Consider the following 22,926-nt stretch of genomic DNA (forward strand, 5'->3'; position numbering starts at 1 on the left):
CGGCGAATGAGCAGAGAGACGGGGGGGGCGCTAATGAGCAGAGGTGGGGGGAGCGAAGGCGGACAGGAGGCAAGGAGGGGGTGCGTGTGCTAGCTGCAGCGCGAGCAGGGGGGAGCGGAAGCTTCAACGAGCCCGCATTTGCATTATTGGATGTTGTGGTTGTGTATGGTTCACAGTGGTATACAACTTGGACTACTACTACGCCATTGGTTTGCAGTGAATGTTGTTACATATGCATGGCTTAGAGAGATTGGGACGCTGATCTTGCCATATTGTACATTTCACTTTGGATATTTTGCTGTATCACCAGATTGCAATCGAGGACGCTTGTGCCATTTTTCAAGAGGGGGGTATGTCATGACCCTGTGAAAATGGAACAGCACAAGTGTGGGCATGGTGGTTGGTGAGCAAGACAAATATTAAATGATTCATATTTGGGGTGCCCGGACAAATGTTATGATGTGTGGACATCTTCAAGTGTGAAGGGGGACCAAGAACATTAATATTTTTAATGTTCTAACCGTGGGTGGCCCCTAGGCATAAGTGGCCCTTAGAAACTTTAATAAACATTAAAGAAAGGGGCCTAGGATATTTTTGGAGAAAGAGGCAATTCCACTTTTGGTACACGTCTCTCTCATCTCTCTCTTTTGCTTTTGGGGAAGCGTGCAAGCAACCTGTGTGGAAGAGGAGAGAATTCCCGGTCGACTGGCTGCATAGGAGGGGCTGTTGGTTTCCGTACAGAACAGGCCGTACAGACCTTGGCCGTACAGTCCACGTGGTTGCAGGCCGTACAGCGCTGAAGGTTGTTGCCCGTACAGGGCAAGCGCATCTTCTGCAGGAACAGGCTGCTACGCACAGGCTGGTTCAGGCGGCGCTGGCAGGTACGGACAGCAAGTACAGTCCGTACTGTTGGCTGCTGTACGACTGTAGGTACAGGTCGCTGCGCACAGGCTGGTTGCAGGCGATGCTGGCGACAGAGTACTGACAGCAGGCGGGCAGGTTCAGGCGACTACAAGTACAGTCCGTACAGTCCTGTACGGACACGTACAGTCAGGTACTGCAGACCTGTACGGACAGGTACAGGCTGCTACAAACCTGTTCCGTCCTGAACAGTGGTAGGCGGTGTTTTATCAGAGCATAGTTGGTGCATCGTCTCAATTTTGGGGCATTCTAGCTCCATTTAATTTTGTTATTTATTTGGACTACAAGTGGAAGGGTGACTGCTAGTCTACCGCACTTTGGTTTGACCAGAGGCCGGTTTCGGAAGGCGTTTATATAAGGAGGCCAAGAGCTGGCCGGGAACTCTCTGTGAGTCACGAATGGATGCATCCTCTTCAACCAATGTATCATCCACGGCATCCTGATCAAAGTGTGGTAGATCTAGAGCAATAGGAGGAATGTTGGGCTGCTGATTTTGCTGATTTTCAGCAGCAACAAGAGGCTGATTTGGAGCGAAAGCAGGCTCAATAGGTTCAGCATGTGTACCAAATAATGGCAGCAATGTATCAAAGACATGTGGGGCATCAATGGATGGTTGTAGCTTACATGAAAGCATAGGTTGGGATGCATATTCATCAAAGATGACATCTCTGGAGGCAATAATCTTCCTGGTGGAAGGTACATAGAACTTGTATCCGGGCCATTGCGCAATGTACCAGATAGCATAAGCGCATCAGAATTTGTTTTGTCATAAATGGAGCAACAACGATCAAAAAATTGGATTTTGAGACTAGCCTTTGTAAGTGTTGAGACAGAAATAAGATTCTTGCGAATTCCAGGTACATACAAAGTATTTGCAAGAGTATACGTGTCCCCACTACATGATGTTAACTCCACATTGCCAATGCCTTTAATGGCATATGATGCATTACTAGCACATAAAACTGTACCACTTGACGGTACATTTCTCAAGGTAGCAAACAACTTCTTTCATGAAGTGATGTTCTTTGTAGCATTGAATCAAAATACTAATCAGCATTCGACAATGACAAACAAGAGGCAGGCAAATCACTGCATGTGACTCTGCTAAGGCACAGCCATCATGTGCAAAATTTGCTTCCTTGGCATTGTCACTTGTAGTTGCAACAAGACCTTGTTGCTTCTTCTTTTTCTCACTCTCTTTATGCTTCTTGCATTCCTCAATTACATGACGAGGTTTTTGACAATAGTTGCATCTCTTCTTCTTCTCAGTCTTCTCCTCTTTGGATTTAGGAGGATTTGAATGGGCTTGTGCTTTGCCCTTAGGTTTAGCACTAGAACCAGTCCCAGATTTTCCTTTGCCATAATGGGAGGCAGCAAAAGCCTGATGTGTAGCAATTATGTTGTTCGAGTTTGAATAAGATAGCTCTTCCTGTAACAAGAGAGCTACCAAATCATCAAATGTGTACAAATTTGTATTTCTCTTCGTCAAGAGGCGAAGAGTGGTAGCAAATCCTTGATAGGATTTAGGCAAGCCATTGAGAACCGTAGAGACAAGTGAACTGTCAGGTATCACCTTATCAATATTGATTAATTGCTCTTGCAAATCCTTAATACGGGTGAGAAATCCATCCATAGAATCACTCTTAGTCATATGCTCCAAGTCAAGCTTTTTCTGTGGATAAGTTGCACGAGTTTCATTGCGGACTTGATATAAAGAGGCAAGTATATCCCATGCACTTTTAGAAGAAGTACATGAACGGATATGAGGTATGACTTGCCGTTTACACGAGAGAGCAATCAAAGCATGAGGCTGCGCATCTTTAGCATCCCATCTGAGTTGTTCTTGTGTAGAAGGAACAGGTGCAAGGGGTGCACTTCCACTGGAACCAGAATCACTCGTTCCAACAATTGATCCCTCTGATGTGCTAGCTGCAGATGCGGGACTAGCAGGCCTTAACTCAGCACCAGATGGCAAATACATACACCCACTAATTCTTTGCAACCAGTACATGCTTCATCATACATGCCCACATGGGATAATTAGTCCCATCAAGCTTGTCCTTGGCAGAGAGAATCCCAAATACATCATTATTAGCCATGGCTCAAAGGTAACTGACAATCTATCCCAAGCTCGCTGCACAATGCACTGCAAACCCTCAATGTCTATTGAAAGGCAGGCTTTTGTGATGCCCAATGATTCACTGATGACAAAGACTTGCAAATGTATTGAGATGATAGAGTGTAGAGATAGAAAAGTTATCTAAATAGAGCTTGATGACCCAAGATGGGTGTTAGAATGTTGTATTTCGATGCCGAGTGCATTGAGAGAGAGCACGATGAATGCCGGATTTAACCCAGGGCTCGATTCAGCTCTATTTTTGGAGAAGCTGAAAATTTGCAGAGGGTTTTTGATGGCCTAAACAGGCTCCAATTCTGGAGTTCGTCGGCTTGGGAGACTTGGGAAACGACAACGAACATGGCTGTGCAACAGTGGCAGCGGTAGGCAGAGCTGGCGGCTTAGCCGGCGGATGGGCACTACACTGGCGGCGGAGGCGGAAATCCCAAGTCAAAAAATTGATTTGGGGGTTTCAAATTAGATACTGGGCGAAGCATTTGCAGGAGGCGACACTCGGGAGCAGGCAACGACGATAGTTTTAGTGGCGGCTGTTGGCTGCTGCTGCAGGTCCGTATGGCGGGCAGCTCCTGTTGGCTGCAGATCTCAACACCGACCAGTGTGTGTGCTGTAGATCCGTACAACGAGCAGATACGTACGACGGGCAGATGTGCAGATCCGTACAGAGGCTCTGATTGCACACACACCATGACAGCATATCCACAGAGAAATGTGAGAGAGAAGTAGTATGCTGAAAGTATTCTCAATAATTATATCAAAGTGAAGTACAAAGTACTAATAGCCTAGGGCTAAGTGTGCCCAACACACTAGAGTGTGTTCACACGAGGAAAAACCCCTGCTAGCACAGGGTAAATAGTGCCCGTGTGTAAGGTTGTTCACACCAGGACTTCCCGGAGGCCAAAGGCTAACAACTATATAAGTGAGTCTTGGGTTATTATTGATTCAATGTGGTCTGGGCCTGGACTAAGAGGCTTACTCTCACCATGGACATGGTGGATCACATGTAGTCTTGCCAAGGGCTCTTGTGGGCAGGTACTGGTGGTATGGGATGCCATGACTGACTGGCCATGGACATGGTGGATCATAGGTAGTCCTGCTGAGGGCCCCTGTGGGTAGGTACTGTGGGAGTGGAACTTGGATCGAGGGTGGTTTGCGGAAGCGAATCTATGGTTGGGTGGTGAGCTTGCTTGCACCCTTATTTGTTTGTACTTATCTTGTTTATGCTTGTGTACTAGGTGATCCTTCGAGAGCAGTCCCTTACAAGTTTAGATTTGGTTTTGACTCAAGGACTTCTGTTGTAGTTATTTCCATCTCCCTTTATGGAAGTAATAGCTGTCACCCTAACCATAGAAATCTATCCACTGGCTTTTAACGTTGTAGCTTTTATTTTTTACCTGAATTGAGTTCTATAGTGGTCTCAATAGGCAAGACTTCAACAATATCATAGTTATTTAAGTCATCCTTATAGTGTACGGGCACTTAGTTGGTATTCAAACCTTTTGGATCCGCCAAATGCACTGCGCAATAGTCTCCTTGATAATGAAAGGTTAATCCTAAGGTGTGTGTTTTTAAAAGTGATTCTGAAAATGAATGGCTAGATAAGGCGAAGGTATTCTGTGATGGGTTTTGTTCTCCTTTGTGGTCTTCCGCATGTGATAGTCACATCCTTATCTTTTTTCCCCCCCTTCTTTGTCATGGTTTCCATTCTATGCCACTAGTGATTTTGTTGTTAAGATACCATGGCTTGTCTGCACTTTTTAAATTGCATCAAACTAAGGAATGTTAATTGCACTGAGAAGTTTTTGCGTTAAGATTAAAGGTAAAAAGAAAGTAAAAGTTTATTGTGCTTTTTAGCCTCCTAGAACTGACTTGAACCTGTGATTTCCATGTTGATAGTGAGGCGGGAATTGTCATGCTATCTGGACAACTAGCGGATGGAGTTGCAACAGTTTTTGTAGGGAGTCTGGTAAGTATTCCTGATTGGTATTTCAAAGCTTAATGCCCTCCAAGTAAATGCAATGCCTCTTTACTGTTTGCAATCTGCTCAAGATGACTAGTTATTGGATAGATGGGCTGTCTTGTGGAGCTGCAACATCGCTTAATTTGGTAGCAAGAATTCGATGGATCATAGAGTCTATAACCTTTGCTTACCTCACTGTAGCTATGAAAAATGCAATTCCTTGACTTGATAGCTCCCTTGTCTCTATCTTCATGAGGTATGTAAGCAAAGCATGTACATCCAAATATCTTCAAGTGATAAACCTTGGGCTTCTCTTTGAAGAGAACTTCATAAGGAGTATCTCCATGTAGAGGTTCTGAGGGTAACCTATCTCCAAGGGAAGCTGCAGTATTAATTGCTTCCCATTGGGAAGGGACTTCTCAACAAGCACAGCTTTTACACATTCACATTGTGCAGTCCAAGTTAGTCACCTGGTGCAGTCCACGACAGTAAAAGCACTGCAATGATTGCAGTAAAGGAATCGTGTTTTATTTCATCTTATACATGGTTCCATGAAACAATTGAAGCTGTTTCATAAAACACAATGGAAACCGGAGTCATTGCTTAAAATTTAGAAATAATTTGTACATTCAACTCTTATTCCCCTGAAGAACAAACTTTTCTCTTCTACGAATTTTGAAAATCCTTGGGAGAGACAAAGACAAGCATTATTATGACCTCCATTTCGATCCTTATTTCTGTCATCAGGTGCTGTTTTGGTACGCAAATTTTGAAACTACTTTAGATGCCGTTTTGTTTCAAAATGCAAACCATTTTGGGTAATACAACTTTGATTTGTACGAAGCATCGGACTCTTTTTGGGGTTGTGGTTGGTGTAACATGCCATCAATGAGCATGTTTACGTATCTGTTAAGTGGGTTCCTTTTAAGGTGGTAAGTGGTTGTCAGTGCTCAATCTTGTTGACTAAAGCAATGGAGTCTGTAGAGGCCATCATGGAGTCAATACATTGGCCAAGAGTTGAGGTAGATCAAGGAAGAGATCTTGGAGGTTCAGAGCAAACAACTACAAAAAGCTTACAAGTGCAGAAGGGACGTAAACTTGTTCTTTTGTAGATTCAAAAGTGGCTCTTCTTTATTCTGGTAAAGTTTCATCCAAGCTAGCGCCAAATAATTTTTAGGCTAAAGCTACCATGAAGCACTAGTGTTTCCATGAATAGCTTAGGGGAACCGAGACATGGTTTGACTAACAATTGAGATGAGCCAAAGCTGGTGGATGACGGAGGCTTCTAAGAGGTGGTATTAAATAGGTTTAAGAGAGGAATCATAAGAAAGAGTTGCAGCATGAGTTGAAGTAAAAAAAGTATTGAGCATTGTGGTTCAAGGAGGGCCAATTTCACTAATTTGTCACTTTCATTGCTATGAGCATGTGAAGTTGGTATGCAGCTGAGGTAAAAAGCAGTCTTAGTGGGAGAAATTGCTGTTGGAACTGGAAAGGGCCGTGAACCACCCCCACCCCCGGCTGCCTAGCTTGAGGCACCCCCCACCCCACACACAAAAAAGAAGAAGACCTTCTTTTGCATATGGGATATCATACCAGCTGCCATTTATCACACTTGGAGGTGGTTCAATACTTGTCAACAATTGTGACACAAATAAACTTATTGCTTGTTCATTCCAAGGGCTGCAAGGTGTGTACACCTCATGGAGTAGCACACCAAGTTGATTGCTTTCTTTGCATATGGAAGAATAGCCTTCTTGAAGGGAGCCCTGGTGATATTTATTGGTGCTACCCTGACTTAGGATTACTTTCCTTTTTCCCCTTTCCTCGCCCAGGGTATGTAGTTTCCCTCTGAGAGTGGCCACCCATGTAGAGAGACCTGTTCTCTTCTTCTTTTCTGAAGTTAACCCTTCACTTGCTTTGTTGGTAAGTTTTTAAGAGGATTTGGGCTTCAAGGCTTGCACAACTGAAATAATTTAAAGGGTTTTTGTTTGCACACTGTTCTAATTAGGAACATGGTGGTTGAATATGAACTTGCAAGTGGTACTTTATATGCAGATTGATAGGTATGGACATTACAAACTATGGCATGCTGGCGGCTCTGTTTTAGTAGCTATATCATTTTCTTCTGTGTTTGGAGGCTGTTGGGCATGTGCCATTTTTGGAACATATTCAAGACTAGCAACCACGATTGCGTACAGTGTGTTTGCTGCAATCTTCAACATCGGGTGGGCGGCAACTCAAGTGTCACATATGTATGTTTCTAAATCCTGATTCATCTCTTTTGAAAGCAATGTAGATCTTTTGCTGCAAGATGCACGCACATAGCGAGTGAATGATCCACACCATCTCCAAGGGAGATGATTGATTTCTTGAAAGTTTGTTTGGTTTGTGATTAAGGATAAGTTGTACTTCCTTATATCCTTGTTTTGGAACCTTTTGAGAAAAGCTCCTCCTCCTAATAAAAAGAAATACGCGCTTATTACAAGGCTCAACTGAGACCTAAAACCGAGATGGGCGGGGCAAAGGACAGAAGTGGGGGCATAGTTGCAACAAGACACATTTCATTCTTTTTGAAAGTTAAAAAACACTTTGATAACATTTTATATGTTTTATACCATTTTTCAGCTGCATTTTCTTTTATGAAAAATGTAAGGTGTATGGACACCAAATGTCCACCTTCCTAGGTAGACAAAACTCAAAAGCCCCAAAATTTGGGTTTTGGGCGTAGGAAACCACCTTGTCACTCAGGGGGCCAACTTAGGGGACACATGGGATTGCTTCTCCCATGCTGCCACCCACTTCATATTCTCTCTCCTCTCTCTAGAAAAAAAGAAATAAAATTCGCTTTTCTCTTTTTCTTGGCTAGGAAGTTTTGAGAGTTTTTGCTCATATTTTATGAAGGAAAAACCTGTTTGAAGTGCTGAAAAACCCTAGAGCTATAGCTTGCTCCCTTCTATAGGCTACTACAATCAATTATCTTCATCCTACTCTTAATGGGCGCAATTTTTATATCTCCATAGGTGCTGGAAAACTGTTTTACAGCCCATTATTGGCTGTTTTCAACTGCTGTTCGACATCTTTTCGAGTGGTTGTGGTTCCCACATAGAGAGGAACACTATCATGTGCTACTGTCCGAGAATTAGGGTCTGTAAAGCCAAATTTCAGACCTGCATATTCTGCAACAGCTCTTAAATCTTGAGGGTTCACTGCTGAAATATTGGTAAAAATCAAAACTATGACCTTGCCATTCAATTTCATGTGTTTCAGATACACAATGAAGGCAAAACAATGATTCTACTCTTAGCTGTGAGAGTTCTTTGGGAAAATGATATGTATGTGGATATGCCTAAGTGCAAGAGGCCATTGACAAGAATGTTACACAGGTGTGAAGCTTTACATCAGCCTTTGTCAGGGGCAAAGGCGGTGAATGAATTTAAAACTGGTTGAGTGTCTCAGCTTGACGGATTCACGTGTGATGACATGGGGATGGGATCCCATGGTGCTTTGACAGTGATGAAGGGTGAGGGGTACCAGTCATTTGGAACATATTGTTTGCTACTGTCTTCACTTGCATTGTGGAAAGAAGTGGTAGTTTGACAAGGTTGGGCCTTGGGTTGCCCATTGATGATGCTTGATGCCTTTCACTCCTTAATGGTAATGAAAATGACAGTTTAGGGGGGAGGGGGGATCAGCCCATCTTCTGGTCCCTAATGTTGTGCAAATGTTTCATGATGAAAAGAAGCAAATCTTGTGATGTATGTTTGTGAAATTATGTTTCTGTGCTTATGCTGAATTCAATGGTTAATTAGTGTATAAGTGTAAACACTCTTGGTTTATGCTTGCGGTTTGCTAGAGAAAGAAAGAAAGAAAGTTATATTAGTGTCTACAAAAGTCTAAAATGACTTATGAGACCAAAGGATTACATCATGTCCATGGAATACATCATCATTGGTGATAAAAATAAAAGAAAGGAACAAGAGTTAAAATGCCAAAGCTGATCCCAATACAAGGAACATCAAGCTCTCACATCACCCTAAAATATCTCGCATAGGGCGTTGCATCATGGTACCCAATGTAGTAAAGCTGAGTCCGCAGAAGAAAGTCCTTTGGTGGTGGGAAATGATGGCTCTGATCCTCTTGTGGTGACATGAGTGGGGTTGGGGGCCTAGGGAGAAAGAAAGAAAGAAAATTAGTTATATTAATGTCTTACAAAAGGCCCGATGGGCCTATGAGACAAAAGATGATTACAAGTGAAAGGGTACAAGTGAAGAGACACATCCCTGGGAAGGGGTGTGGCTCTTGAGTCAACGGTTATGTCCTTTGGACTTAGGGGTGTGTCTTTTAATGAATAGACATGTCCTTTGATAGTGACCCAGGTGTAAGGGTGTGACCCTTCACAGGTGTCCTTTCAGTTAATAAGAGATTAAGGAGTAATTAAGGAGAGATTAAGAGAGTTAGTCACAATCGTGACATTCCCTCCCACTTAAAATAAGACTTCGGCTAAGAAGAGATGGTTGTCTTTGAAAGAATTCCCGAAGAAGTTCTGGATATTCTTGTAAGTCTTCATCACTTTGCCAAGTAGAGTCGGAATCATCAAGATCTCTCCATTTAACCAAAAATTCTATAGTGAGTTTATGTCGTGTTTCTTTCTGTCTGACATCAAGAATTATCTCTGGAATTAAGAGTATGTGTTCATCTTCGATTTCTGGAACATAATCCAAATGATCTAAAACTGGAAAATCACCGTCCACAAACTTCTTGAGCCAAGAAATGTGGAAAGTTGGATGAATTCTACCCCAAGAAGGTGGTAACTCCAACTTATAACTGAGAGATGAGTTCTTCTTAATAATACGAAAGGGTCCATAATATCTTGGGCGAAGCTTTGGGAAAACTGATTTCACTGTCTTGTATCGATGAGGGGCAATATATAATAATACCAAGTCTCCTTTTTGAAATTCAATGTGACGACGACGCTTATTAGCTGTGCGTTGATATTGCTCTTGGACGCTAATCATCTTATCCTTAATCTGTAATAGAATATCTTGCATTTCTTGAATGAGGTGGTCTGCTAAAGCCACTTTATGTTGAAGAACAAAGTTGGCAGGAATAAGGGGAGTATGGCCATAAGCTGCTTGAAAAGGTGTCATTCCAATAGCTGAATGATAAGAATTATTATAAGCAAATTCCACCAAAGGTAAATATTCTTCCCATGAAGCTAATCGAGACTAAACATAATGTCGCAGCATTTCTTTCAGAATCTGATTAACTCGTTCCATTTGTCCATCTGTCTGAGGATGATAAGCAGAGCTAAAGAGAATTTGTACCAAGAGACTTGAATATCGAAGTCCAAAAATGTTCTATAAACTTCGGATCTCAATCCGAAACTATAGATTTTGACAATCCATGAAGTTTGAAGATATACTGTATAAACAATACTGCAATATCTGAAGCCTGGGCTGCTTTCTTGCTGCACGGGATGAAATGTGCCATTTTAGAAAATCTATCAACCACCACAAGAATCTGTGTATTGCCTTTAGAAGAACGTGGCAATGAAGTGATAAAATCCAAACTAATACTTTCCCAGCGTTCATTGGGAACTGGAAGTGGTTGAAGAAGACCAGCTGGAACTTGTCTGCTAGCTTTCATACGTTGGCACGAGAGACACGCTGTAACAAACTTAATAACATCCTGCTTCATTTGAGGCCAATAGTATGTAGCTGTCAAAAGACGATAAGTCTTGTTGATGCCTGGGTGTGCAGCATAAGTGACCTCGTGATGTTCTTTCACCAATACTCTTCGAACATGAGTATCATGAGGTACATAAATACGGTCCTGATAATATAATAAACCATCCACTATTGTATATGCTCCATAAATCTTTAAGTCGGAAGGAGTTGCATTTTGAGAATTGAGAATTCGAAATGCATTTCCAAAATCACGATCTTTTGAATAACGGTCCTTGAAATCCGTCTGCTGAAACAACATGTCCAAGGTATTTCAAGGATGTCTTGAAGAATTCACTTTTGCCTGGATTAATATAAAGAGCATTGTGTCGAAGCACGTGGAAAACGATCTTAAGATGTGCCTTGTGGTCTTCCATATTACGACTGAACACCAGGATGTCGTCAAGATAAATAATGATGAACTTGTCCAAAAAAGGACGAAAAAGATCATTCATCAGACTCGTAAATGTTGCAGGGGAATTGGTTAACCCGAATGGCTATACAAGCTAGTAAAACAAAGAAATTGGAAATTACACCTCCCGATTCTTATGGTGGTCAGCGCAATAAGCGCATCTTAGACCAATGGCTCTACAAACTGCACTTATACTTTGAAACCATGACCCTTTCTGACTCCAAAAAGGTGATTTTTGCGGTATCCCTCCTCAAAGACACTGCTTTATTATGGTGGCAACGACGACAGCACGCTGGAAAAACGGTTGCAACGTGGGAGAAATTCGAGCGGGTCCTCCGTAAGTAGTTCATACCTGCCAATGCGGATTTCCAAGCCCGTACTCGCTTACGCCATTTGGACCAAACTGATTCCTTGGCCTCTTATATCTCCCAGTTCACCAACTTGATATTGGAGATTGATTCTTTGTCCCCAGCGGACGAACTTCATGCCTTCGTTGAAGGGCTTAACCCCACACTGCGTGCCGATGTTTAGAAATATAACCCTGTCGATCTTGCCGATGCCATACGATATGCCGAGCGCGTTGCAGGCATTAATTCTCGAAATTCGGCCTCTTCCAGTCGAGCTAATGACGTTCAGAAAGCCAATGGATCTCGTATGAGCCGAGATAGTCGCAGAGAGTCATCTGGCTCTTCTACCTCCCGGCCTAATCCCCAATGGTCTCAACACCCTCGCCGATCAGAAGGATCGTCCTCTTTTCGGTTCCGACGTTCTCACTCCTTCCAACCACGCAGTTCGGATCGTGGACGGGACCAAAGACGTGACCAATCTCGCAATCCTCGTCCTTCTACTTTTCCTTCTGGACGGGATCAACAAAAGACGGGATTGTGTACAATTTGTAATGGACCTCATCGTTGGTTTGAGTACCCCAAAAGACCAACCCATCGACAGAACTCTAATGCTGAACCCCCCACTTCTAAGGAGAAACCCCTAGTTGCTGACAAAGGAAAGCGTGTAGTTAATCACCATGCTATTGCACATGCTTCAGTAATTACCGCTACTGCCATAGCACAAACTGCCTCTTCACCGTTGCCTCAGCGGTCCACTCAGGTTTTGGTTTTTCAAGGTTCTGTTTCCAGTCACCTATTCAGGTGCTCATTGACAGTGGGTGTTCTCATAATTTTGTGGGAACCACCTTGAGTCAGAGGTTGAAGATTCAGACTTCTCCAAGTACTGTTGTTTATGAAGTAGAGCTTGCCGATGGTTCCACATCCTCGTGTAACACCATTGCCAAACACCTCTCCTTTCGAATTCAGCACTATCGTGACAAATTGGATTTCCAAGTCATGAATTTGGCACATTATGATATGATCCTTGGTCAAGAATGGTTGTATCAATATGATCCCCTGATCAGTTTCCGGAACCATTCTATACAATTTACTCAAAATGCTCTCGAAGGAATCAGAGACCAACCTTCTACACCAACCCTTTCAGCTCTTCAAGTGAAACGGTGGGTCCGCAAGAGTGGTTGTTCCTCAGCACTTTTAATGGTCTATTCAGCCAATGACCCTCCCGAGGACATAGATACAAAGGTGATGTATCTGAGGCAATCTTTCTTTGCTCCATACTAGGATCTTTTTCCTCAGGAGCTTCCTGCGGTTCTCCCACCTCGTCGACCAATCGACCATGCTATTGATATTCTTCCTGGCAGTGCTCCACCTACTCGTGCTCCATATCGAGTTTCTTTTACGGAATCTCAGGAGATACAGCGACAAGTTACTGAACTTTTGGAGAAAGGACATATTCGACCAAGTAAAAGCCCTTTTGGAGCTCCAGTGCTTTTGGTGAAAAAGAAGGATAAGTCTATGCGTCTTTGCATCGACTATCGTGCCCTTAATAAGTTAACTATCAAGAATAAGTATCCTCTTCCACGCATTGATGAATTGTTTGATCAATTGCTCCATGCAAAGGTCTTCTCCAAAATTGATCTTAAGTCTGGATATCATCAAATTCGCATTCGCGAAGGTGATGAATATAAGACGATAAAGAGTTTTAAGGTCGTCGCCTTCTACCTCGAAAGGAATGACGTCTTCGTATGCTGGTACTGTTGCTGAAACATCTGCTGTTGGTACGGAACTTGTGTAGGAGTGGCGATCCGTGTGGAGCTGCTGGATCTGAGAGGCCAAGGATGCCATAGACTCCTGGAGTTGCTGTTGGAACTGCTGTTGAAGTGCAAAGCTGACTGCCATTCCGGAGGGGTTGGTATGTCAACAGGTTCTGCCATGAGAGGAGATGTTGATGTAGAGGCTTCAGGGTGATGAGGCTCTGGGGGTTTTTGCTGTTGATGACGCCGCTGGGCTCTAGTAAGAACCATCGGCTGGAGGGTGCGGCATCTGGAAATCCCGAGAGGAGAGGCTACGTACTAGTGAAGCGGCTATAGACCATCCAGTATAGTAAGGGCGATCCTCTGGGACTGGGCTCGCACGAGAGTCTGCTACTGGAGAAGAAGGTACAGGGGTAGGGGCAGCTACTACTGGTGTCAAGGGTGTATACTCCAGTGTAGAGGGGCGCACCGTGAATGAAGATGGATGAATGTGCTCAGAATAAGTGCAATATTCATGAAAAATGATGCTACACTCGGGGAGGATAGCGCCCAGATAAGGATGACGCCTGAGTATAAAACAATAATGATCCAGATCCTGTGCAGAAGTACGAACATGGATCACCCACACGTCGAATTCTCGGAGGTGAGAAGTCGGTGTGGCTATCTGAATGTGGTAATGAGTGGGCTGGAAAAAGGGGGGCACACTCACTGGAACAGGGGCTGAGACTGGTGGAGAAACACGGGTAGGAGAGGGCACTATGGACTGAGAGGGTGTATCTTGTAAATAACTGAAGTCATAGGTTTCCTCTGCCATAAGCCGTCGGAGAAGAGGGTAGTGTGTGTCCACGTGATCGGAGAGGTGCTTTTGATCCCGTAGAAAGGGGTATTGGCCTCGGAGGAGTGGAGAGCCCGCAAAAGAATGAAATGGCGGGTTGCTGATATGTTAATACTCCACATTATGTGAACTGTGTATACCCAAGAAAATGGAAAAATCACACCTGAAGGAGGTTGCCATAATAAATAGTATTGCTGGAGAAGAAGCACCAAGGTAGTAGCCGTCAAGCCACGGAAAACACTAACTACACGTGGATGGTCCAAACACCAACATAGACCGCAGGAGCCTAGCAATGAAGAAGGCTGTTTTCGAGGAAGGGAGGCGGCAGCAAGCCGACGCGCAAGAGATCAAGACAGGCGACGGCGAGCGCTTGGCTGAAAACGGCCGCAAGGGTGGCGCCGTTTAGTAAGAGCCCGTAAGGTACGTTTATGGTATTTTTTTAAAATGTGTTTGTACACGTGGCATTAAGGCCCAATAGTCGTGTGTGTTGGGTTTTTAAAAAAAATAAAATAAAATCAGCAAGTCGACGTGCGTTGATCAACGGGCAGCCGACCTGGAGGAAAAGCCATGAAGAAGAGATGAGCCGATTCAAAGGAGGGGTGCTTGTTCATGAAAGGGTGCCGGCTGAAGGGTAACCCTCGTGATTGAAAGCTTTTTTTTTGTTTCGTCTCCTCTATGCAAGAGTGTCTTGCATATGGCTGGCCCGAACTTAATTAGCAAAAATTGGGAGTTGGGGGCTGTATTTGATGGGGCATTCTCTCTTGCTCTTCCATTCAACACTTGCTACACCCAATTTTAGGGTTTGGGCGGGCTGATTTTAGGGTTAGGGTTAGGACTGATTTTAGGGTTAGGGTTAGGGTTTGGGCATAACACAGGGCGAAAAAAGTTTGCTCTGATACCACTGTAAAGCTTTTATAGCTTTATTAACATGATTAAGACTTAATTAATAAACATAAGACAAGTCAGATTCGAAGCTCGCTGAAGCTCCCGCCGTCACCCCCTGCTCGCACTGCTCGCCCCTCGCCTCCCCTTCCTCGCGCCCTGTCCCCTGCCTACTAGCGCTTTTGCGCCCCCCCCCTCTTCTCGCCATCGCGCCCCCCCCCCCTTCTCCTTGCTTTCTCTCCCTCTCTCGCGCTGAAGCGCCTCCCTCCCCCCCCCCCCTTCAGTTCGCCTTCGCGCCCCCGCTTCAGTTTGCCTTCGCTCCCCCCCCCTTCAGTTCGCCTTCGCGCCCCCGCTTCAGTTCGCCTTCGCTCCCCCCCCCTTCAGTTCGCCTTCGCGCCCCCTTCAGTTCGCCTCCCCCCCCCCCCCCCCCCCCCCCCCTCCGCCAGCCCTCTCTCCCCCCACCGCCTCTCCTTTCGCGCTGCTCCCGCCCCCCCTGTTTCTTCGTTGCCTTAACCCCCCCGTTCTTGTTGTTTTTTCCGCCCCTTGGGGTTCTTTCTTTTTTTATCCTCCCGCCTTCCCTCTCCGCCCTTCGCGTGCAGCTCGGTTCTTGCAGGTATCGCATTTGCTCTGCCTTCGCCACAGCTTCAGACTCTGATGGAGGCTCCTCCCGCCCCACCTCAGAGGGACTCTTCTGCAGCCCCCTCGACCGCCCCTGAGGATACCCCCATCAGGCTTTCTCTTTCGCCAGAAGAGGAAGCGAGCCTCACCGCAGAGGTGGAACGCCTCCAGGCACATTCCACCATCTGCCGTATAGTCGGCACTCGCCTCAGCAGAGGGGAGATCCGGGATCTTCTTCAGGCCCGCCTTCTTGCAGATGTGGGCAAGATCCTGGATGTACAGCTATTGGGCCGTGGACATTACCAGATCGAGTTCGAGGCCGCCTAGAGTGTTGCCAAGGTCCTTGCCATGAGTCTCCTTGACATCAGGGGTGCTTGGGCTTTCTTCAGACCTTGGCAGCATGGATTTGACCCAGCACCGGCGGAGCAGGGAGAGCGCCTTTTTCATGTTACAGTTTGCTTCCCTGGACTCCGCCGGGAGTATCTTCCGCTCCTCCCCAGGCTCGGAGCATTGGTGGGCTCGGTACTAGAGACTGGCCCCTCAGTTGCTTCAGTGGTGGCCAGAGCAGCTGGGCTACCTTCGGTTAGAGTGTTGGTGTCTGACATCTCCTCCCTTCCTAAGGTCATTCCCCTACCTAGGATAGGGGGGGGATGGATAGATCAGAGAGTGGAGTTCTCGGGGCTCCCGAATTAGTGCTTCATTTGCAGACAGGTCGGCCATCTGGCCAAGGCCTGCCCTCGCAGGAGACCTCGACCCTCACCACAGCAGGCTATTGATGGCCCGCCCCACAGATTCGGCTCGGCAGGCTGCCTCTGGGACACCTGCTCAGGCCACAGAGGCCTCGGAGTGGCAGCCTGGACAGGGGCGCCGCCGAGGGAGACAGCCACAGCAGCACATCCATAGACCGCTGCAGCAGCAGCCACAGTCTCAGCCTCACTGGGTTCCCGTGACGAACAGCTTTTCTCCCCTCCAAGAGGAGACCCCCACGGCGACGACTGAGGACCAGGAGATGCCAGCACCCCCTCCTTCACCCCCCCCCCCCCCCCCCGTCCCCGTCCCCCCCCCCACCCCCGTCCCCCCCCCACCGCCTCGCTTCCACCATCGCCTCTTCCCGCCTCCGCTCCGGTTTCGGCAGCGGCTTCCTCTCCACCCCCCTCCCCTCCCCCTCCTCCCCCTCCGCCCGCCTCACCTTCCCGGGAGGCGCTGGCAGTTCCCTGGCGTTCACCTGCAGTCCGGAGAGCGCTGAGCACTGACCTCGCTCGAGCATCACAGAGGAGACCTATGCCGATTAGGGCTTCACGGATTTCATCTATCCGCAGTCGGCTGAGTCGCCTTGGCATTAGACAGCGCTCGGAGGCTCTTGATTATACCTTCACACGGCTTTTTGGAGCAGAGGGCCCCCATGAGCCAGCACCCATCCGAGTTCATGTAGTGATACCTCCGGCCCGCGGGGAGGAGGCACTAGACTCAGCGGTGGCCTTCTCGTTCCCTCTATGTGGCCCTTGCGACCGGGAGTGGACTCTAGAGCTCGCTCTCAGCACTCTGAAGACTCAGGCAGTTGAGTTTTCTCATCACATGAGCGATCTGGAGGTGACAGATGTGATAGGCCGACTTCGGGAGTTGGCTCATTTTTTCTTGGATCCCGGGAGTGTGGATACCTCAGGGATTCGGCATTTGGTCGTTCGCATAGTGGCAGACTTAGCACGCGACCCTGGATATGTGTGTATACACGAGGCTGCTTTGTCAGAGCGGGAGGCAGTCGCCATGGGCCACAGCCACTGGCGCCTGATCCGGGATTCTTGCAGCACACCGGGTGGGCAGATTCGCAGCCGCTCGGATGGGGACTACTCTCCATCCAAGCCGCTTGCGAAGGCCCGCCGTACGGCTGAGACAGCGTCCACCTTAGCAGGGCATCCATGAGGATCATAACATGGAATGTACAGGGCCTTGGCGGAGCACATTTTATACGCTATCGTGGTTGCTTGAGGCAGGAGCTTCAGAGATGCCTGGTTGGTGGCAGCATTGATATTTTGATGATGCAGGAGCACCACTTGGGTGAGAGCAGGATCCGGAGATATGGTTCGGTGATGCCTGGTAGATGGGACACTTTTTGGTTTGCAGGGTTTGGTCCTTTGGGTGGACAGGGAGGAGTATGCATGGTCATTGCAGATGTATGGCGGCAGGCCATTGTGGATCGAGGGATCATTGTGGCTGGTAGAGCACAATATGTCATTCTGAGGATGCATGATGAGCTATTGGGCGTGCTCAACGTCTATGCGCCCAATCATGCTAGTGCCAGAGCGGAGTTCTGGACCCAGGTTACGGATGCATTGCCAGAGGCCGCACATTGGTGTGTCGGGGGAGACTTCAACATGCTTGAGGACCCGGCAGATAGGGTGGGAGGCAGTCATGTTAGAGTTTATGGCACGGAGCTTGCAGCTTGGGACCGGTTGTGCATGTCACTGAGGATCACTGATGCATGGCAGCATGGGGCTTTCTCCCGGTCTCAGGACAGTCTTAGTTTCTCCCGGTCGGATCGCCGGCAGGGAGGGACTAATCTATCACGGATTGATCGCTTTTATGTGGGCGACTGGTTAGGGGAGCGAGGGGGCTCCGTCGGCATTCTCGCTGGCACCTCATTTTTAGATCATGCGCTAGTTATCTTGACATTGGAGGAGAGGACACGGGAGCCCAGCTTGCAGTTGAGGATCCCAGAGAGGGTACTTACAGATCCCAGTCTCGCTGAGGACATTGAGAGGATCTGGCATGATAGTCAGTACTCTGACCAGGATGCAGCGGACCAGTGTGCCCAGGGACTCATCGATCTTAGCTCTTTTCTGCATGCTGCAGCTTTGACACGGTTGGGAGAGATTCGCGAGCGGGAGCATCGGCTGAGACGCAGCCTTGCCTCTCTACAGCGCCTTCAGGAGCAGCAGCCTGCATGTGAGTGGGTGGCGTCCCAGCTGAGCCAGGCACTCCAGGAGGTTCGAGAAGTAGAGGAGCAGAGACATGAGTTTTACTATCGTCGTCAGGCCTCTCAGTGGACGCAGCTTGGCGATAGAGTGACTGGAGAGTTTTTTGAGATCACTGGGCCCCGTCATGCGCGAGCAGGAGTTCGCCAGCTTGGTAGACCGGATGGATCGGTAGCTACTGAGTTCGGGGAGATCAGAGCCATTGCCACTGCATTCTATAGAGACCTGCTTTCAGCGGAGCCTGCCACTGAGGATCGAGATGTTTGCAGACAGACTGTGTGGGCCCATGCGCAGAGGAGGGTCACAGACCGTATGCGTACAGTTCTAGGTGCGCCTTTGTCAGAGATTGAGCTTGCCGAGGCCTTGAGGGTCCTGCCGCGACATAGTTGCCCAGGGGAGGACGGACTGACGCCGGCCTTTTTTATGCGCTATTGGGACCCTTTTGGGGCGAGGCCTCCGCAGGGGCTTTCAGCATGTTTTGGACACTGGGGTGATGCCGGAGAGCTTTTCAGAGGGCTTGATCTATCTTATCCCCAAGGGGGAGGGAGTACCAGATGATATTAGGCATTGGAGGCCTATTACGATCCTCAATACTGTCTACAAGGTCTTAGCAAAGGCCTTGAGTTTAAGGATCCAGCCGTTCCTGGGGGAGTTGATTCATGCTACTCAGACAGGATTTGTCAAGGAGCGCAGTATCCTTGACAACATCTTTACTTTCTGGGAGGCGACGGCCCGAGCTAGATTTCTTGGCGAGGACTTGGTCGTGATGCTTCTCGATTTTGAGAAGGCATACGATAGAGTTGATTGGGGTTTCTTAGAGGGCACTATGCTTCGCCTGGGCTTTGAGCTAGGATGGATCAGAGGGGTGGCGGCTTTGTATTGCACAGCTCGCAGCCAGGTGTTGATTGCAGGAGGACGGGGGCCGAGTTTTGAGCTGACCAGATCAGTTCGTCAGGGGTGTCCCCTCGCCCCTTTTCTTTTTCTCTTCTTTGCGGAGGCTATGAGCATGTATTTGACGGCAGAGGAGGTCAGTTTGAGAGGACTTCAGCTCCCAGTCCGGGGGGAGGACCTGCTTGATGCTGAGTTTGCATACGACACGGGCTTATTTTTGCATGGCCAAGAGGCCAATCTTCTTCGGGCAGAGCAGTCGCTTCAGGTTTTTAGTGCAGCTTTGGGAGCATTGATCAATTGGCGCAAGACAGTGGCCTTTTGGATCAGTAGTGCTCCCACTCCGGCATGGAGCCCGGACCCCGGTTTTAGATGGATTCCTCCAGGCACAGCAGTGCGGTATTTGGGATGCCAGATTGGCCTAGATTTGTCACCTGAGCAGCAGATTGCCCCGCTTCTTCTGAGCATTCGGAAGAAGCTTTTGTATTGGAGTACAGCTCGACTATCCTTGGCTGGGAGGGTGGTGGTGGCAAATCAGGTGCTGTTAGCGACCATGTGGTACATTACGTCTTGCTGGATCTTCTCGAGCTCTTGCATCAGCCAGGTACAGAGGCTGATCAGGAACTTTCTGTGGTTTGGGCGGGACGGTCATGCAGCTTGGGCAAAGGTTGCATGGGCAGTTATTACACTTCCGCTGGCTCAAGGAGGTTTGGGCATTATAGATCCAGTCGATCAGAGTAGAGCTTTATTGGGGAAGCTTATCGTTCGGGGGTTGCTTCCAGGCGCTGAGCCTTGGAAAGAGCTCCTCTTGCAGCGGCTGCAGGCTCGGGCGCCCCCAGCAGGGGGCACTTGGGCACCAGAGATTCGCTGGATCTTTATAGGGATGAGGAGGACAGGCCTCAGTAGAGGATGGGAGGACAGATTTGCTTTGAGTATCCTGAGAGCTTGGGAGCTGCTGAGACCGGGGCTCTCTCAGCGACCTCCTTCTTGTGTTGAGGAGCGGGCCAGACAGCCGCTCATCTGGAGCACAGCGGTTCGCACAGAGCAGGGTCATATGCTGGGTTCTCGGCCTCGGCTAGCCTGGGGGCCTTTAGCGGCAGGCCCAGCTCGTAGTTTCGGAGACTGGCAGGCCTTCTGCAGTCTACCAGAGGAGATCCAGGTGGAGAGGCTGAGTCACTTCAGAGGGGGGTTGATTATGAGGGATGATATTCAGGAGGCACTCACAGAGGAGTGGTTCATGCCTCTCGAGCCAGTGGCCCCACGGTGGATGGGAGCCTTTACACAGTTGGAGATCCTGATTGCTGTCAGAGCTTGCACTGAGGATGGCAGTTGCCTCTAGAGTGGAGGTGGAGTCGCCTTTGGTTGCAGAGTGCACCTTTCAGAGGATTCGGGTAGTGGCCGCCGCTTCTTGGAAGTGACATATTGACCCCGACCCTGCTGATGTGCTCCCGGATTGGCGCATATGGGCATATGCAGCGCGCCCCTTGGCCCGGCTACAGTGGGACCCCGGGGAGTACGAGTGGCATGATGCTTATGCATCCCTTGAGGCCACAGAGATCACCTTTTTCAAGTATAGTGTTTGTCTGGGGCGACATATTTTGACGGCGAGGAGGACGGTCTCTCCAGCGGCAGCGGGGCATTGGCGACTACAGGGACTCTCACAAGAGTTCCTGGAGGATTTTTGGGCTCGGCTCTGGTCGCCCACAGGGGCTCAACAGTTGGTACTTGGCTTGTTTACAGCGGTCTTCCGGCGGCCTGCGTCCGATGCGGCCACCCTATGGAGACACATAGACATTGCCTTTGGGATTGCCCTCAGGCGCAGCAGATTTGGTTGCGGATGCTGCGTATTCTGGCCCCCCTCTCTCCAGAGGGTATGTTTACGTGGGGTGCCGCTGCTTGGTCGACTTCGTCAGGGCCTGCTATGGGCTATGAGATGGAGCAGGGCAGTCAGGCCATCAGATTTATTAGGGGCCAGCCTCGCCTGGTTCCGGCACCGGATTTCTCGTCCGCCAGCTGGACATAGGAGAGGGATTTACGATGGGAGCTCCTCAGCAGCCTCACCATCTGGTTCACCTGGAGGGTCCGGTGCTTTACGGCCTTTGAGGGGAGATTGGAGCCACCAGCAGAGACTGTACGGGGGATTTGGCAGGAGTTGATCCACACCCTGCGAGGACAGTACGACCGCATCCGGGGAGACTCGGATGAGGCGATCTTACGGCGCCAGGCCTTTCACACCACTTGGCGCTGTGGCCCTTTCTACACCTTACACACGGGATCCCCCCGTTGGCACTACAAGCCACCTGTTTGGCTCTTCCCCCCCCCTATTGTATGATTTAGCCTCTCAGTTCTTTGTACTGATGCTTGTATTTTGCAGCACCTAGGGAGAGTCTCCCGGGCTGCCATGCTGTATTCACTGCTCTGTCTCTCTTATGAGCAGGCGAGATCTTTTGTAGCCCTACGGGCGTTTTTTATATAACTAATGAATGGACCTTTTCTCGGAAAAAAAAAGTTAATAAACATAAGACAAATGCTGCAAGAAAGATTGAGTTGTTTGCATTGAGACAGGGGCCTTTCTTAAATAGAGGCCGAAAGGGTACAAGTGAAGAGACACATCCCTGGGAAGGGGTGTGGCTCTTGAGTCAACGGTTATGTCCTTTGGACTTAGGGGTGTGTCTTTTAATGAATAGACATGTCCTTTCATAGTGACCCATGTGTAAGGGTGTGACCCTTCACAGGTGTCCTAGGGATTAAGGAGTAATTAAGGAGAGATTAAGAGAGTTAGTCACAATTGTGACAAATATCATCAATGGGAGCACACGAGTCGTGGGAAGCATATTTTCATTATGATAAATGGTCCTTTTTATTAGAGAGCCCCCCTTTACAAGATGTGGGCATAGGCTGTCACCACATATGCCATGTGTCAACATGTTGTGCCAAGTGTCCCTAAGAGGTGTCACCTTTACACATCATTGCTTACATAAGACCCTTCTAAGGGGCTGTTTCCACAGATAAGTGAACCTACACACTAGTGGCTATTCATACACACTAGAGCCGCTTTATGTAAGCCCTAGTTCACACACAAACAAGTGCTATTTTACACAACCACCTAGCACCCTTTCATTTTCTAACCCATTACATGTTTTCACTACCATGAATGTGAATATTCCCAACATTTTTGGGACAACCTGAAATCAATCCTAGACACATTGTTGTGATAGATGCTAGTAGAAAATACATTGAAATTTGGGGCTATTGCACTATTCTCATTGAGGAGATAAAGGTGGAATGTGAGTTCCAGGTTACTCCTGATGACCTTAAGGAAATCATTGTGGGTGGCCTTTTTTTTTTTCCGAGAAAAGATCCTTTCATTAGTTATATAAAAACCGCCCGTAGGGCTACAAAAGATCTCTCCTGCTCATAAGAGAAACAGAGCAGTGAATACAGCAAGGCAGCCCGGGAGACTCTCCCTAGGTGCTGCAA

The 22,926-nt window shown here is 47.8% G+C and overlaps 1 protein-coding gene across 1 annotated transcript in view; it reads left to right on the forward strand.

The window, feature by feature from the left end:
• Positions 1-4,929: 4,929 nt before the first annotated feature.
• The window catches only part of LOC147602589 (uncharacterized), a 42,776-nt gene continuing 24,779 nt past the window's right edge, over positions 4,930-22,926 (forward strand). Inside the window, exons 1-2 of the mRNA XM_086797844.1 lie at positions 4,930-5,021; positions 7,071-7,267. Coding sequence (XP_086653970.1) covers positions 4,968-5,021; positions 7,071-7,267 — 251 coding nt within the window. The 5' untranslated portion in view covers positions 4,930-4,967. The remainder of the gene's footprint in view (positions 5,022-7,070; positions 7,268-22,926) is intronic.

The sequence above is a fragment of the Cibotium barometz genome, unplaced genomic scaffold (assembly GCF_041138505.1).
Source record: "Cibotium barometz isolate CiBa-2024 unplaced genomic scaffold, ASM4113850v1 ctg419, whole genome shotgun sequence".
Classification (NCBI taxonomy): Eukaryota; Viridiplantae; Streptophyta; class Polypodiopsida; order Cyatheales; family Cibotiaceae; genus Cibotium; species Cibotium barometz.